At 47.7% G+C, this 19194-nt stretch overlaps 1 protein-coding gene across 1 annotated transcript in view; it reads right to left on the reverse strand.

The window, feature by feature from the left end:
- LOC144718685 (synaptotagmin-2-like) overlaps window positions 1-19194 on the reverse strand; it is a 90158-nt gene that overhangs the window by 21242 nt on the left and 49722 nt on the right. The window contains exon 5 of the mRNA XM_078594136.1: window positions 16451-16618. Coding sequence (XP_078450262.1) covers window positions 16451-16618 — 168 coding nt within the window. The remainder of the gene's footprint in view (window positions 1-16450; window positions 16619-19194) is intronic.

Below are 19194 nucleotides of genomic sequence, written 5' to 3' on the forward strand. Positions count from 1 at the left end.
TCCCTTCTAAACCTTTTGTAGTCATTTTTGTATTAATTTAGTATAAATACATGCACATTTTCATTGATATGTTTTTTTTCTAACTTCATGTGAACGAAAGGACACAATTTCGCCCGTTTTCTCATTGTAAATAGGTACATTTCAAAATATCACTGTCTTGGTCACAAAAGCAAAGTTTGTGGGGAATAATAGCCATTTTCTATACTTTTTAGGCATAAGCAATTACGAAATAACACTTACTACCCAGGAACAAAAATTGTGTTACGTAGTGTAATATAGTTTTTTTTTTTGGGTTAGATCGCATAAATATAAATGTGTCGGTAAACCTGCCACCACCCGACACAGCCAATTAGTAAAGTTTGTGACATGAACAGAACATGTCAATTCGTTGCTAGTGCAGCACACCGGTGTGTTGGAAAGAAAAATCTTTGTTTCTCAAAGCTGAAATGTAGCAGTGCACGCCACGCTGCATTAAGGCGAGACGCGAATGCCAAATGAAGGTTTTCATTTACGTTGAGCGATCGATTGCGGATATTAACCATGAATATTCCACTCAAAATAAAGGCCTTGGGAAAAACCTCAAACGAATCTACATTTGAAGTTTTCGTGACTGCAGGGATCCATACTCTTTGGTTCTTTCGGTAAAGTCACGTAGGTAGAAAATAAAATAAATTAAAGTGATTACATTGAGTAACCTCAAACGAGTTCCAAGACTGCGTGCGTTTTTCTGCAGGAGGCACCTGCCGTGGGCGATTTTGCCAATTTCTTAAGGCTTCTTTTGTTGTTGCTCGTCAAGAAAGTTGCAGCAATGCACAAAATTGTCATTTAATTGAGGAATTAATTCAGTATATAAAGCTTCAAATAATGCGGTTCACTCCGTGACATATTGTGCAACCCTTTCGCAGTCAAACTCTCCAAAAAAGAAATAAGCTAGTCTGCTTAAATATCAGCTGCTTAGTATTGAACAACACCTCATATAAATGTGTGTGTGTGTGTGTAAGAAAGGTTAATAATTTTTAATTATAAAGGTACAAAATAAAAAAAAAACTCCGGCGCCTTTGGGCTGCATTCTGCATCGGCTCCGAAAACCTTGAAAAAGGAAAGGTCATAGGCACTTGCGCAAGGTCTTTTCCCCAACAATAATTCAAATTGGAACTTTAAGTTCCAAATCGAATGGAGCCAGTAAATCTCATTTCCCTGCTTGTCAAGATGACAAGAGCAACCTTTTAAAAAAAAAAAGTGGCAACAGCTTTGGCAAAAAAAAAACCAACGGAGCCGCCGCCGACGCGGGCAGCTTGCTTGGCGAGCGAGACGGGATTTGATCTCTTTGGGCTTTCGCCCCGTCCACATCGCGTGACCTTATAAGCCCACGGAGTTGTTCTCCCATCGTGCGGGTCGAGGGAACCCAACAATGCGTGGGGAGGTGGGGGGAGGAGGGGGAGAGAGAAGAGCGCGTCCCGTTTCTCTGAAAAGATTCGGAAAAAGGGCCCAGGCCACCGTATTTTGGCGCTAATGGCGCCAGTGTGCAGACTAATCCAACTTACTTTTCCGAATGCCATTGCGCTCGACTTATCAGTGCGCTGCAGGCCGAATTACTGGACGGCGTGGGAAATAGGGGTTAGGCTACGAACTTTTATGTATGTGTGAGCGAGATACGGAACGGGGAAGTTTTTAATTTATTTTTAAATGCAGTAACTCGTACTATACAAATGTGAATGTTGCTTTAACCTCCGGTCAGGAGACAACTCGGAACATTGTCTCTGGAGTCAATACAATATTTACCATTATTAGCGAGTGCCTATTAATGCGAGCACAGTATGCGAGGTGGTGGTGTGGTCATCACCATGCCTTTGCGTCCCAAGCACTGATGTTTACAAGTCCCAAAAGGTACACATTTAAGGTGAGGACACACCGAGGATTAGTTTTGATAATTACCCCCGATGTTAGCCGTGGGCAGGAATTAAATCCAAGTTGCCAGGTTCATAGCTTCAACACTGCGCCACTAGGCCATGGCCCTTCTACACGCATGCACACACAAACGCACACGCCCACATTCACACTCACATTCACACATGTACTCACACGTACGTGTAGATTTACAAATGTTCACGTGGAGGACAACACGTAGATAGACGCACACACTTGTGATAGAAAATAACGTGATTATTACGTTTGTAAAACTGTCAAATTAGACATTCAACTTATTAACATATTGTTTTCGAACTCCAGCACTCCACGACTAACGATCCATTACTGTGGCTCATATATAATTGATAAACAACAAGACTAAATGTCCTCACGCTCAAACAAATGGTGAATGATGATGGCATCCCAGTCTTATAAATACGGGTGCATAAAAATAGTGGAACGTGATGTTTTTTTTTTGTTGGCTCTGAAAAGAAAATTCATTTTTACAAAGGGCCATTACAACATTTTAGTGGCATGGCATCTCCGAAAGCACGGCATATAGTCCCAAACAAAATTTATTGTTCCTCCTGAAATATGTAATTTATTTACTTTCCAACGATCAAACAATCAATATTTACGCTGATGCACTGTTACATTTTTAACGAGCTCAAGATATCAGATCGAGGAAGGGCATGATGAAGCGCACAATAAGCTAAAGCCTTCACAATGCTTGAATCGCAGCCTTCTCATCTCCTGGCTCATCTTTGATTGGGACGTGTGTCGGGGCCGGTCCAGGGTTACACTTGGACCGTAAGGGCGCCACGGTGGCGAGATGTTAACGATCTCGCCTGGTATGCAGGAGGTCGTGGGTTCAATCCCGACCATGACAACTGTATATTTTTCGAGTTTACATGTTCTCCGCGTGGTTACGTGGATTTTTCTCCGTGTCCTCTGGTTTTGTCCCTCCACGTTTAGAAACATGCGATTAAAGGATTTGGCTGCAAAAACAATCAACGTGATAAGCCACTTCGTTCACCTATCATTTGTAGCCAGGTCGCTTCTGAATAAGAGCTCCATATAGCTCAGTGGGCCTTGCCTCGTAAATTAAATGTTTTAATTGGAATCAGTGCTGCTTTGACTGTGCACTCCCAGAAGGCCATACGGCTGATGGGCTGTGTAAATATATATTTAGATTTAATGTGGAAAGACGGATATTTGAAGGATTGTCCACCTCGTTTACTTTGATTGGGATGTGTCTTTCTTGACTACAATTTACGGCACATTGCTGCATATCTCTACCTCAACCATTTACCAACTGGCGAAACGCCATCATGCAATCACGAGGCGGCGGGGGGGGGGGGGAGAATTAGCGTTGTGGTTATCGTCGCAAAAGACTATGATGAGCTTCGTGACTTGAGTTGCATTTTTGACCATGGCAAGTGATATCCAAACTAGTCCGGGCCACGCCTTCATTAGCCCCGTACTGACCAGCGTGGTGAAGTATAATCAAACAACCCCGATGAGGCATGGTTAGGCCTTCATTCAGAAGTGATGTTTTCTTTAAATCAATTTACTTTGTAAATATTGAAACACACAAATATGAAATATGTATATAGCTCAACTTTTGAACATCAGCTTTGATTTCTGTAAAATATATCTTAATAGTCTGTCTGAGAGGTCTTCCAAAAAAGCCAGAGGCAGTCCGCAGCAAGGGAAACATGGATGCAGTTCACCCTCATTAGCACTCATCTGTGAACCACGTCCAACTACGCACTGCCAATGAGCGCCCCCGAGTGTTTGTTGAGTGCTCATGATGGACTGTGAGGCATGTCCACCGGTGAAGCATGCCCAGATACAAATTGACAGGTCAAAAAATTAACCCCGTAAAAACAAAGTTTTTCACTATAAATCCTTTATATGCGTGGCGGCTAGAGTCCTCTCGTCCTCTGGCTTGAGATGGCTGCCACCTATGGGTCAGATGATTGTCTGCCAGCATTAAGCAATTGGTAATTAAATATTTTTTTTACCTAAACAGTGTAAAATTTTTGGAAAAAATGTTCACGAAAATTAATTGTCACGCACAACGAGTCTGTGTGGAAAATGTCAGCTCGATTGGATCACGGGAAGTGGGTTAAAAAACGACCGAAAGATTTGCACGGTCGTAAGCAAGCACGCAAGCAAGCACACAAGCACGCAAGCAAGCAAGCGAACTTAATATAAAAGATTTAAAAGTGAGAGGGTCTGCTCTCCAAATTCACTTCGTCCATTCCTCCATCCGTCTCATCCACCACGCCGAGTTCAACCAAAAGCTCTGCAGGAAAAATAAATAAAACGCTTCTCTCGGCGGCGATTCTTTGCTCGTGCCGTTCGTCTTTGGAATTCCTATCATACCGTCTCTTTTTTTTTCCCCCAAGCTCTTATAAACTTATTAGATTCAAGAAATGCAATTTACATTGAGCAATTTATACCTCCGATAGTGCTATCTGAGCCTTTGGGAAAGCCCTCAGCTGATATGTAATTTAAAGAAAATTCTCTACGGGTGGCCCTCAGCCAGTGGTGGAAATTCCACATTCTTTGAAGCAGAATTTTTAAGTGGTTAATGTCTAATTGCGAGTGAGACACGCTCGCCGCCGCGAGTGCCACTCAGCCAGACACCAGCAGCAAGGCCCAGAGTTTTATATGGGTCCTCATAAAAGCTCATCAGCGAACCATACCCAGCTGCAGGCTGTCAAAGAGACCATTGAGTGTTATAATGGCTTTCAATGGGGCTCATTTGTGAGCCGTAAAGAAGGAGCAATCATTAGGGTTCATTATCTTTATAACGATGATTACCACTACATTTTTGTTTGGCTCTGCCGACTTTCCAATCGCACTTACCAATCCTGCTCCCAAAGACCTCGATGGGGGGGGGGGGGGGGGGGAAGTCTTTCTCGTCAAATGCGCACAACAAACATCTGTCACTTGTCCCAAGCATTGGCTTGCCAGTTTTAGCCAATCTCACAATGAACACAAGCAGGGGCCCATTATGCGTTTGTTGTTGTTGTAGTATTTATCTTGTTCGCTGGTGCATTCAGCTTCACGTCATGAGATTAAAACATTTCCACTTGGAACTCTGAGAGCCAAACAGGGCATGGCAATGTGTCACGAAACAACTGTGGAAGAGGATACTGCTGGGGCCTAGTTTTGTATTTTGGTAGAAAGGCAGTTTCTGCTAAAGCTTGGCAGAAAACACAATTTGCCGCTAATTTTGGTCATTTATCTACAGTCGCGCCAACTGGACTCTGGGGCATTATTATTATTATTATGACAATAAAACCAATAAATTAGTCTTCAAATAGCTGGACAGGCCAACTAATTGAAAACCCACATCTACATGTTGGGTTCTGTGTGCATTTGGATGTCTCTGTGGTTACAGTGATCAACATCCAAGATGAAACGCTACAACAGTGGTCGTTGAATCCAAACTACCGGCTCGTATGCATGTACGTATGTTGAACTTCTGTCGCATTGGACGTGGCCTCCACCATAGGAACGTGGAATTCTCACCACTAACCCCGGGTGCAACCACATAGCAGGGCACCTTCTCGTGCTCACTCGAGCTGGGAGACACATTGGCTATTGACTTTTGTTTTACAACCATTGATGACCTGGCTAAGTTTACCTGGCTAGGTCATTCGCACCTCTGATTAGCACGGCTGGCTAAGTACGGTGCGAAAGAAGTTTAACGTGCATACACACACGTCGGCTTTCGCGACCAATATTATTCATAATAAAGTTTTTTTGGGTTAGATCGCGTTATTTATAAATGTGTCGCAACCCTCCACCACCCGACACGGCTAATCAGTAAAAAATGTGTCACGTTGACAAAAGACAAATAATTCACTACTTTAGCCCACCGGTGTGTTGAAGAGGGAATCCACAACATTTACAATTTTGTCAACGTGACACATTTTTTACTGATTGGCCGTGTCGGGTGGTGGAGGGTTGCGACACATTTATAAATAACGCGATCTAACCAAAAAAAAAACCTTTATTATGAATACATATACAGGCACGTAAGTTCAGAACCCACGACACATCGATTTAATCACTGAAAACTGGAGCCCAGATTCCAAACCCAAGACCTCAGGAGGCGTCACAGCTCAGCGTGCCTTGGCATGGGGCATTACGAAACGTCCAGAGGCTCCCTGCAACCTGGAGCCCATTGGCTTCTCCGGTGACCCAGTTTTGAGCTGGAATTCCTGACCAGCTTTGCAGAGTCAGCTTCATTTGATTTAGCGAATGCCTTTTACACGTGTCGTACAGTTAATAGGGCCAGATATGCAAGAAATTTTAAGAAATACTCATGCTTGTCAATGTTATTTATTTGTTCGAGTAGACGTCAGCTCCACGTAGCCACAGAGCCACGTGACAGCCTCCCACCTCCTCCAGCACGTGCAGGACAACAACAACAACCACCACCAGGACCACCCGGCACGCCCTGACGGTCTTCACGTTGCGGAGACGATGGTGCTCCATCGGTCTCCTGGCCTCTGGCACTCACACGGGCCGAGCTGTCGTGGAGCGGCCGCACGATTGAAAGCGGCGCACACGCGCTGGCCCCGGCCACACCGGGAAGCGATGCGGCCGAAGCCCGCTGGCGCCTTGGGAGGTCGCCGGTGGGTTCGGTTGAACCGCATCATTAGCGCGCGTGGATCCCTCCTCCCTGTGTTTGCAATTTCGAGAAGGCGTGGGTTGTTTGTGCCGAAGGGTTTCTCGTGCCGGCCCGGACACACACACGCACGCACACAGTAGTTCTCCATTGGGGAACAGACGTCGGCCGGGGACCCCTCTGTGTCCCATTACCGCATCAGCTGCCCAAATCTCTGCCGCGGCCAGTCAGGCTGGGATGGCGTGAGAGGGGTATCCCTTGAAAAAAAAACACCACTTAAATTTCGATTTCAAGCTTTCGTGACTGCAGGGATTCATTTTCTTGGTTCTTTCGGTAAAGTCACGTAGAAGGGAAATAATAAAATAAAAAAAAATAAAACATAATAAAATAATATAATATAAATAAATAATATAATAAAAATGTGTTATTATGTTTTATTTTTTATTATTTTATTATTTCCCTTCTACGTGACCACTTAAATTACGAGGGGGTGTTGAGAGAGCGAGAGTTTGAGGTGTAGGAGAGGGTGGGAAAGCAGCGGCGGTGGGGGAAAGGAGTTTGTTGCGTTCATTAAACAAATGCTGCGAAGATGGATTCATCTGGTAGGGCCGTTGGTCGATGGATTTCACATCCAAAACGGTTGCCTTGCTCGTTTATTTTTAGTTGGCGTGTGCGCTCGTATATCTGTGCAGTGTGCAAATGCACGGACCGTACGTGCGCGCACGTGCACGATACGTGTGTGTGTGTGTGCCTGTGCACGTATGGAGAGATATATGAAGTAACACATTGCGGGAAGTCAACAGTGGCGCGTCTAATTGACAGCTATCTCAGTTTGTATGTTTACGTACAGCAAAGACAAAGCTCCCCCCTATTGCCTTAACAGGCTGTTGGGGCAAGTGCTGGTAGCGAGTAGCACCTATGATGGACGGCACGGCGCATGATGGGGTGGGTGGCCAGCACCACGCCCGACCGCCTTTGTCCTCCCAGTGGCGATGTTTACACACCGCACCAGGTACTCATTTGAGACTGAGTTCACCTAGGGGAGGCCCAGGACCGGTTCAGATAATCGTCACTGGTGTCGGCCCTGAGCGGGAGTTGAACTCGGATCGCGAGGCTCGTAGCCGCAGCGCAGCGCTAACCGCTGCGCCACCGCTCCCCACGTGCAGCGTGCACATTGATTCGCACGATTTGTTAACAGACAAAAAAAATAACCTGCCGCCTTTTACTCGCTTTTATAATCCTAATCTCGGCATTGCAGAGGCCCAATCCAATGAGAGGCACAAGGAGTTTGACATGAATCACCGAGCAAGATCCAAGTGGAGATTTGAAATTGGGTGCCCGTGGGGAACGTGACCATTGTCCAGGCGCACGGAATGCCGGCTGGTGACGGTGTGTTTAGGCCACGTGTCATTTTGGATGTCACCGATTTGTGGGCTGGGTCCCGCAGTGCGCTTGCAGCCACCTGCGCTGCTGCACGTGGACGAACGAGGCCCCCACAGTGGGGGGAGGGGGGAGGACCAGTGGGGGGACCTTCCTCCAATAGAGGACAGATGATGATGGTGACGATGATGATGATGGTGACGATGATGATGATGGTGACGATGATGATGGTTATAATGGAAATCATGATGATGGTGGTGTTGATGATGTGGATGATGCTGGTAATGATGATGATGCTGGTAATGATAATGATGCTGGTAATGATGATGCTCATGATAGTGGTGATGATGGTGGTTGTGATGATGAGTTTGATGATGGTGATAGTGGCGATGATGGCGGCGATAATTCTGGTGGTGATGATGATGGTATCGAGTCAACCTTTGAGCCCGATATTAATTCACAGCCCTCCAATTGCGAATCGGGCATTCTGACCTTTTTGCCATCCAGCAGAATAATTTAGCACATATTTTAACATCTTGAAATTAAACACCAAATATAAAGCAGGGGGATTAGCAGAGAAATCAATTAATAATGACTCACGCGCCTTTTGTTCGTATGTACGCACCTGAAATTAAATGTTAAAGCACCCGGGATAAAGTTGCGCCATTGATCAGCGCCGCTCACGGACGGACGCTCGCAGAGTGCAATCATTTGCGTGCGGCACAATTTGTAAAAAAAAAAAATTGTGTGTCGATAAGAACAACTGATGAGGCAGCGGGTGTACGTCCAAATTGTCCGTGCGCAAAGCCCACCACAAATGCGGGACATGCATTGTTGGGTCACACAATCACACGGGGACCCATAATTGCGGCTGCAAATATTAATTCTCCACATCACCACCGCCGATTTGGGTCGCGCCATCGTTAGAAGTGCTTGACTCACGATAGGAGAGAAGCCAAGACTGAAGGACAGGTTTGCGGGTTGACGACAATCATTGTTTGCTAGAGTGCGCTCCAATATGCCGGGGCCATTTCAGGACGCTCTACATCCTCACATCTCATCGTCTCAACACGTTTTGAAAGGGCAACTCCCCCCCCGCCTCCTCCTCTCTCTCCCGCCAGTGGCAGCTGCCCCTGTGTGCATCACGACGTGAAACTCGGCGCCTGGGACCGCAATCGGGCATTGGTCTGCCGGCAGGGGGCGATGACTGTGATGCGTTATCCCAATCCAGCAAACGTGCGGGTCCATAATACAAGCGTCCGCTTCGTGGGAAAGTCAACAGCAGTCGTCCGTTGGAGAGACTGACTCTCTGCCGTGGGAACCTAGAACACCGGGGCAGGATCGCCAACACAGATGAGAACTACCCACACTGCCAGGCAGTGGCTTTGGCTTGACATTTGAATTGACTTGCTATCATCGAGTCTTTGCTGTATACCCTGCGAGGCAGCCGAGCAATAAAGTATTTGTAAATGTCAAACAGCAAAATCTCGGTTGTAAAATCCCACGGACGTTTACAGTTAAAATGCCGTCGAGTTTATGGCCACTGGAGGAAAGAGTCCTGGGCCGTGGCGGTTAGCGCACTGAGCGTGTTCCTTCCCTGGCCACGGCTAACAGCGGTGGCGAGTGAAATCTCAACCAGTCCCGGCCTCCCCCACACTTAATCGTCCCACACAGACCAGCGTAGTGAAGTATGGTCAAACAACACCCATGATCAACACAGCAGTGGATTGACAAAGGGCTGTACGTTCTTCTTCTTATTGATTAAAGTAGGATTTGTAATTAGTATAAAGGATCAATATATGCTAAACTACTAAATGTAGTATTACTCGCAGCCATTCACGATCACAGAGCTCTATCATAGTTTTCACAGAGACCTTTTACAGTGATCACTATTCACTAGCACAGCACACGTTGTAAAAACCCGCCAAACCCTTGTAACGAAATCTATTGAAGCAATATGCATATATAGATCATTCAAAAAGCATCCACCCCAACTAAGAAAAAAAATATCTGAGTGGTGTCGGGTGAGTGTCAGGTGAGTGGTGGCTGGTGAGTGCTGAGTGCGAGCGTCTAATGGGTGGCTGGTGAGTGGTGAGGGTCACGCGAGTGGTGAGTGTCTGGTGAATGTTTGCTGTGGGTCAGGCGTGTGAGGTGACTTGTCACGTGACAACGGCCTCCAGTAGCCAATGACCAAACGTCAATTAATTATTGTGAAATATCACTAGTACATTACCAACTATTAATAGCAAAGTCTCTAGAAAATAAGGGTGCAGCCATGCAATTGCTTTTTCACATCACCGCTGTGGAAGGGACTTTGGAGCGTATTTTGGCCTACTATTCCACAATACCCAAAGCCTTTTCTACCAAAAAGTCCATCCAGTCATAAAAAAGTAAATCAAGGTGCCCCCCGCCACTACTGAAACGGCGATTGGTTGCTATTTAATTCTCTTAATTATTAGCCCTGAGCTAGCAGCGGACACTCCACATTCCCATTGCAAGGAGATGCGTTTGCGGCAATCCGATGCCCGCCCGCCGCTGATGGACAGCCGTGTAATGGTGCACAGGTCGCTGGAATAGACGTTGCTGGGAGTGAGAGAGAGTAACCGAATAGATACATATCAATGAGGGTAAATGGACATCATTGTAATATATTACGCTAAGAAATGACTGAAAGTCACTTCAATAGATCTGTCAGAAAGCGAATGGCGGTCGCTTTATCTGCTTGAGAGTAAATTAAGTAAAAAAAAAAGATTTCCTAGAGCCTCCGTGCTCAAGCAGGCACGGATGCAGAGCTAATCTGTGTCGGTGGGTTCTGAGCCAGTGGTGAAGAGTCCACATTCCTATGACGGGATTAGTACGTCCGTTATAAATGGGCCGTGTTGACTACCTACAAAATTGTGCTGATGTTATCAACCGCGAAACAAACCCGCAACATTCGTCGACGGCGTTGCCTTGCGACGCACAACTATTTAATAGGCCGACGTTCCGGGCAAAGGCCCTTCTTGACAGCAGACAGAGAGAGAGAGAGGGAGAGGGAGTGCGGGAAGCGAGATTGACCAACTTATAATTGGCAAGGCAGTTTTCTCAACTTCCTGTTTAATTACCAACCGTGGATAGGAGAATGAGCTGAGCCAATACCCGGCGACGAGTTAAATTGGCAATCAGTCGAGTGCTATGACCGCAGCAGGAGCACTTGGCTCTGAGCGGCAATCACCGTACGATTTCAAAAAAACGTAGCAATTTCGCAGGTTCTGTCTTTCTTCGCGGCGCCCGGTCAGCGCGAACGACGTTTGCCATCTGGCAGACCGCGCGACGGAACATTTTCATCATTTCAGCCCACGCCGATCCGTGTACACAGCATTTGTAACAATGGCCTGGTGTTGCGAAAGCTTTGATTGGTAATTTTCGCGCAAATTACCGTCGATTTCTCAACGCCCCCACGCACACGTGCCAGCTCTTGAACGTGGTGGGAACGTGCGAGGAGTTTGTGCCGTGCCTCCGCCGCTCGGCGATTCCTAAAGTGTCCCCGTGCGTTTACCTCCTGCCGGGCGCCATTGTCAGTGTGCCGTCGTCACATCACCCCTCACATCTGTTCCCAATTATAAGGTAGCAGGGATGCAAGAAGGAACATTCACCAGACACATTTCATAACAATAACCGTTGTATATTTAGCCGGCTGGCGGTGGCTGCGAGCGCCTGTAACCCAGCGCTTGCGGAGGCGACGGTTGGTGGATCACGCAGGGATGTTTCGAAATTCCCTTCCCGTGGGCTTTGAGATACGAAAACATGACTTTGCCACGAGAAGGCGGTTATAGCAAATATGCGGAGTCCACCTGTTACATCTGTATGATGATGGTGTGCTGTCACTTTGCACGCATTGGTTTTCTCCAGAGCATCCGGTTTCCTTCCAGATGTAAACTCTCATTAATTAGCCGATAGCACCTTAATATATAGAGGACCACAGAGCTTGGGGGTGGCAGGGAGGGCAACGTTGTACTTTTTCAGAATGATTACGCTTGCAACGTTTCGGTTATTTCCCTTTCGAGAATGTTCACGTGTGGGAATCCGCAGAAACGAGAGGATATCCTTCTAAACATTCTTACCGCGAGGTAGTCAAACCCTACCGGCCATTCTGATAGCGACTGGCCTTGTCACAGTCCTGACAGTCGGGAGTCTCGCACGCAATAATCTTTGCGGCGATCCATGAATCCTCCTTCAAGAGGGCAGGATTCAACGAGCCAGGCATTGGGACGCTCCCTTGCGAAGGGAGCCACACGATTTGCTTGTTAGTTACGACAAAGGACAGTTCCTATTTATCATTCAGGTAGCGGGGCCGTTTGACAGTTACAATTCGAGCCTCGTTTTCGACAGCTCCTTCTTGCACACGGCTGTCACATTAATAAAATTTGGGCTGCTCTCTCTTAAAAAAAAAACACAACAAACACCACTGCTATTAATCGACCATCACTTGACAGTGTGAAATAGCAGAGTGTGGGCTTCTTCATCAGTGTCAAGCAGTTTGCCTGAGAGGTTCTAATGTGCACGTGTGTCCCCGCAGTGCAAATTCACTCCCGACATGCGCACGCACACAAAGATCCCCCGTATAGCCTCTAACAGACGGTTGGGACAAGTGCTGCTAGCGAGCACCTATGAAGGCCGGCACGTCACACGAAGTGGGTGCGTGGCTAGCACCACGCCTGGCCGCCCCAGTCTCCCTGGTGGGTGATGTTTACACATCGCACCAGGTACTCATTTGAGGCTGATTCGATCCAGGGGAGGTTCCGGTGTTCGCTGCTGTTATTGGCCGCGAGCGCGAATCGATCTCGGGTCACCAGGTTCGTAGCGCACTCCGCTAACCGCTTCGCTGCCGCTCCCCACGTCGCATGCGCACGCGCACACAAACGCAGAGATGCAAATTCGTACGCGCGCACAAATACGACGGCGCCCCTTTAATCCCAGCAATACTCTTGATACCCACGGCTGCTATTTAGCCAGGCACGTCGTTACGAGGGCCAGGACCATGGGTGGCTGCCTCCGTGACGAGCGCTGACGCTCGCACAATGCACCAGGTGGGAGGCTCACAACAAGCTCTGAAACCACTTTCCGGTGATGATATCAGTACATCTGATTCACTGGGCTCGTAGTGCAATTCGCTGACCACCTGTGTAGATGTTTTACTCGTCAAACCGACAACGAATGCTAACACGCGTGCGCTACAAGTGCACTCGATGAACATTGGAAAAATACAATAAAAAAAAAGAACAATTAGTTACGGCAGATAGTTTTGTTACTGCGACACTTATTTAATGAAGGAGAGCCTCACAAAGTCTCACGACTCTTTTTTTCAGAAGGGTCCTGCAAAGTTGTTTGGAGTAGGAGGGCGACGAGGCTCCGTGGGTTACCGGCTGAGTCGTTTGCAGATCTTTCCTTTCAGCATTGCGATATTCTGGCCAGTACGAGCTACGTTGTATTTTTCATTACATTATTTAAATCTATCATCCATGGGAGGAAATCAGTGAATGCAGAGGAAACCCACGCAGGACACGGGGTAGAAAATACAAACTCCGCGCGGAATTGGTGCCCGAGTGAGGAATAAAGTCCAGGCGCTTCTTGCTGGGAGAAATTGGTGCTAAAGCTGCGCCACTCTGCACACCCAATAATGCCTGAGCGACCTTTACTTACTCAGCAAAACCTCGATTCAGTGCCACGACACTTTTTTTTCAGGAGATGCTAGAGATGCTTGGCCAATTTCCTCTTTGAGTATCTTAGTGCGTGGAAATGCAATTCGGAGTAAAGATACAGAGACAAAGACTGCACAACAGCGATCTTTTATAGACTCTCAAGGGGAGTGGTGATAGCGAGCAGCTCACTGAAGGCTGGCCAAGAGCCCAACGGGTGGGGGGTGATAAAAGCTACGCATGGCTGGGTCGACACCATACCATGTACTCATTTAAGGCTGGGTCGACCTAGGGGAGGCCCACATCGGGTTCGGGTTGTCGTGTACGACCGATGGCGTGCACGGCCAGGAATCGAACATTGCTCTCTGTGACCATAATGCAATGCACGAACCAATATAAGATCGCCAAATATCCCGCTTGTAGCGATATAGTTTGTTGGGGGCCGAGTGCTGTGAGTGAGCACCTATGAAGGCGAGCGCAGTAGATGAAAGTGCTGATGTGTTCAGCACCACAGACAGCTGCATTTGCTTCCCCAGTGCTCCGATGCTGATGCAGCACACCAAGTACCCATTTCGGGCTGTGTCAACATCGAGGGGACCAGGACAGCTTCGGATACCACGTGCAGTCGATAGAATGAATGGACCTCGAATTAAACGCAGGTCACTGTGACCATAATGCAGAGCGTGAACCACAAGGATATAATACACACGCGCGCGCGCACATCGCTAACGGAACTTTAAGCCGATGTAATTGTGCCCAATGTGACTCCATTCCAAGAGCGACGTAGCAATTGAACAAAGTCTGGGGAAGATGGGAGGGGGGACACTCGGCTCGGCTATTATTCTGCGTAGAACATTTCCCCGTTCTCAGAACAGAAGTGAGGAAGAACGGTTCCTTCCATCCTCCGCTGAAATGGGCTACAAATGTGGAGGCTTTGTTACACGGCTTGAGCTGCACCAACGTGTACCGTTGAATATGCACATTTGCGTACACCCATGCAGCGCACATTATCAACCCTGAAGGAGATAAAACCCAATTAAAATTAAATTAAAATAATATTTGCCCACTTGAAAAAAAGAGGATGTTTAAAGTCTGACTGAAGTCTGAACCTTTTGTATTATTTTTAGCTCGGCGTTTGTTTATCCGGGTTGTTAAATAAATATCCAAACGTAGACATAAATAACAAGTGAATTAGCTTTGAAGATGATCCTGAATTGGCCACGCAACATAAAAGGATGGTGGAATAAAATCACCATGTATTTAGTTGATGATTTACTCCTCGCAGCTGGCAAACCGTTGATGCTGGCATAGAGGATGGGGAGTGAAGTGGAAACTGACGTTTCTGCTGGTTTTTTTTACTTGAAACACACACGCAACATACCAACCCCCCCCCCCCCTCAAAAAGGTCTAAATCGAGGTTCCACTGAAGACAAAATAATTTCAAACACCGTTATGTGCCTATATTTAATTGACTCTCAAAAGGAATTTGATTCAAGGGAACCTGAAGCAGACACCCTACCGCTCACATACATTGTGTTAATCAAATAACAAAAAATAAGACTCATCGAAACAATTAGCAAATAATGAGCTGCTACACTAGGATTGCATAAACAATGTAAACATGCAACATTGGGCCAATGCTGGCACGTGGTTGGAACTGTTGGGCCTACGTTGGGCCAACGTTCAATGTTTACTGGGAAGAAAGGGGGCAAAATGTAATTCAGAAGAGGATGCGGATGCAGAGATATGCTCTGAGAAAAGATATTTACAGCAATATTAAAATATATTTCCTAAAATATATGGATTCAAATAGAGGCATAACCAAGCCAAATGAAGGCATATCAGCCATCTCGGATTTGCCGATGACTTATTCATCACGACAGACAATGAAAATGAATGACAGGAAATGCCTGAAGAACTTTGCAAAGAAGGCTGAGAAAGTTGTATTCCAACATAAATAAAACAAAAGCTGTGCACACAGAGAGCGAAGTGTACAGATCGAAGTACAATCATTGCTGAGAGGACCACGACTAGGAAAATACATCAGAGTATGTGTGTACCTAGGACAAAAATTAGAGAGGCAGATAAGGATCGATCAAAAATGTGGAAAACACGAGAGATGATACAGGAGCACGTTTTCCGTGCTTAAAAAAAAAAACTCAACACTGTCGGTGCTGGAGACATTGGAACGTTTTTTGCCAAAAGCACCGGGCGATACAGAAGCAAATAAGTGGATGATGACACGGTTATTTTTTTTTATTTCCAAAGTGGCTGCTTACGTAACGGAACAAACACTTCTTCTCAAAATTGTTACGCGGTTGTGCGTAACACTCTCTGGCGGGGGGTGGGGGGATGGCTTAATTTCCCACCGGATCTGTCCGGGTCACTAATCATTACTCCATCCGGCACACCACATTCAGTATAGCTCTCACTATAGCTGTGGCAACTACTGGCCACGTGCCTGCTCCAGTTTAACGAGCGATCCGGGAAATATGAATGCATACTCTTTGGTTGTTTCGGTAAAGCCACGTAGGTGGAAATAAAAAGATAAGAATAAAAATAAATAAGAACATTTTAATAACTAAATTAAATCACGACGTTTCGGAAGCAACACACGCTTCCGTCATCAAGTGAATGCAGTTAATGAATGCCTATCACGATCCAAATGCACGCTTTCCATTGCAACGCAGGTATTAAATGACGTGCGTGCGTGCGTGCGTCTTTGTGTGCCTGGCATGAGCGCCGTGGTGACGTCAACCGCCACTTAGTGGCGAACGGCGTCTGCTGCTGCTGCTGTTGTGCGCGTCGTGTAGAGACGGCGAGCGCGACTCACCTCCTCTTTCTCGGCACTGACGAGGTCGCGCCACTCCTCGATGACGTGGCCCAGGTCGATGGTGTTCATGGGCACCTTCACCTCGCCGATGATGTCATGCTTGGAGAATCGGTCAAAGTCGTAGACGGCCATCACCAGGGTCTTGCCGCCCAGCTCCGAGTACGGCACCTGCACCACAGCGATAAGAGGGCCCCTCGGTGAGCCTCGCACACTGCGGGGGTCGCAAGCGCGCCCGCGTGCGCCGGGAGCTGATTTTAGTCTTTCGTTTGTTGTCCTTGCCCCGAGCTAACGATGAGCGCGGTTGGCTACGTACGGTGCGAAAGAAGTCCGGCACGCGTAATGTGCATGCTCGGGGTCATCGCAGCGCAATTTGTGGTTGTGTGGGCAGCAGCGTTGTGTTTGTTGTTGTTGACATGTTGAGTCAACCTCAGGGGGGCGGCAAGACGTGATTCAGAAGATGACCCCTGCCAAGGATGTGCAAAGTCAGGAGTTGAACCCGCTGACCTGTGTTCGATTCTCGGTCATGATTTGTAGTTTCACGTGCACACACAAAACGTGTTGTCTCCCCCGCGCCGATGTCTACATGACACCCCGGTCTGCCCCGTGACCTCCTGCCAGCGGGCGTTCGACACTTCACGTGGCCTTAAAGTGCACCTAGCCTGGCACAAGCGTCGCGGTGACGTCACCGACCACTTAGTGGCGAATTGCGGTTGCTGTTGTTGGTGATGTTGATGTTTACACGCCACACCAGGTGCTCTCGTGACGCTGGGCTCGTGTGCGCCCAAGACCAGTATGGATGTTAGCCATGGCCAGGCATTGAACTTGGGCTGACAGGTTCGTGGTGCAGTGCGCTAAGCAGTGCGCTATCACGCGCACACAGGAGCACACTGAACACACGACGGATAAATTATTCAACACAATTCGCGATAAACCCCCGAGTGTCAGTACTGGGGTGTAATTAAGACGCCATTACTGTGCGTGCACAACAAATACGTGCAGATCAAGGTGTCCGCAGAGTAAATGGGTGTTAGGCAATGGGAATCTCTGAGGGGCAGTAGCGTTGGTTGGTTGATCTTAGAACTAGGCCGCGAGTTACAATGTTTGAAAGAGAATGAACTGCTCAAATTTCAATCGAATTGGAGGAGACAACCCCCCCTTTAGACAATCACGCCTGACTTCCCCACCTCAACGATAGCGAGCCAACAAACGATCTGCAAACGAAAAGGGTTAAAATGTAGTCTTCCGTAAATAATGGGTGTCCATGAACGCTAACTTGTTGCGTAAATCAGTCGACGGACGTTTGTTTGTAGCCGTAGAGACACGGCAGTGCAATATTATCGCGCACAGAAACAATAACACTTGGGGAATTGCCTGAAAGAAACCCATACAGATGTATATAACAAAAAAATGTAACTTATTACGTTCTCGGGGCTATTACTCATATCTGATCCAGTACATATTGACAGAACATGACACAGCAAATTAAGTACACTTAGGATTATCTCTGCGGTCATTCATTCTGTCCGTTTTCTTTTTCTCCAAAGAGACTCAGAGGGGGGGGGGGGGCAAAGTGCCCTGCGCAGTGAAGCACAACTATGCAGACGACTCAGACTCAAGGTGGGGGGGGGCGCCCACTGTTCACCGGCGGCTCCGTTAACGCGACGCCGCCACAATGATGAACCAAACGGGGACGAGCGGAACGAAGCCACGGCGGATTCCCGCCACGCTCGTTTTGTTGCGAGGGCGTCATCCCGCCCGCGCGCAACAACCGCAGGGCGCCCCCCCCTCCCCTCTCCACCACGTCTCCTTCCTACCCCCTTCCCCCCACCCTCGGCGTCCGATTTACGACTTTTGGTGACGTGAAGGCCGCGACCGATCCGCGCGTGCGGGCGGTTTGCTAGGAGAGAGGCCACGTCGCCTGGTTGATAGTTTCCACAATGGATTCTCTCATTTCAGATGTGAGTCTCCACCGCGGTTTGATCGCTCTGTGGATGGCGCATCCAGCCACGCACCCACCCAATAAAAATGACAACAACAACAATAACGACAACCACGTGTGTCCATTAGCAAAGTGAAAGTCTGAGCGTCTCTCCTCTGCTATGACGTCCGTAATCGTACGACTCACAGATTCCCGATTGCCAGTTGAGTTGCACGCTGGATTTGACATTTTAGCTTCTTGAAGTTCGACAGCACATTTTACCCAACGGAATATGGGCCGAGCCACTTCTCACTCTACCGACTCCCCAACAAAACGTCGCTTGCTTCGTCCGTCAATATTTTAGACTCCTCGTGTGACGCTGCGGTGTTTTTGTTGTTTTGACTCTGTGTGTTCCGATTGCTTCGCTTCATTGCTGTCCGTGGTTTTGTTTCCTCGTTGATTTTTGGCATTTTTGGTGGACGAGGCCACTCTTGCTCCCCGAGACTCATTCTGGTCCCCTGACTTCTTCTCGATGAACTCAAAATTCGCACCCTGGAGGCATGATGAGCCGAGCTGGGCCCTCAACAGGATTTGAACCGCGAGCAAAGTAGTCGGTACGGCGTCGAAGGACGAACACAGCGTCGCGCGTTTGTGTTGCGTGTGACATTTTATATTCACTTGCACGTTGTTGGAGAGGTTCCGGGCTCCATTTCCAGGGTGGGGTAAGAGGGGAGGGTGGACAGGGGTGGAAGGGGGTAGGTGCAGAGAGAGGGGTAGACTTGGGGGGGGGGGGGGAATGGAGCCCTGGGCGATAAAACGAATCCCA

Source organism: Lampetra planeri, chromosome 5, assembly GCF_965212315.1.
Source record: "Lampetra planeri chromosome 5, kcLamPlan1.2.h2, whole genome shotgun sequence".
NCBI lineage: Eukaryota > Metazoa > Chordata > Hyperoartia > Petromyzontiformes > Petromyzontidae > Lampetra > Lampetra planeri.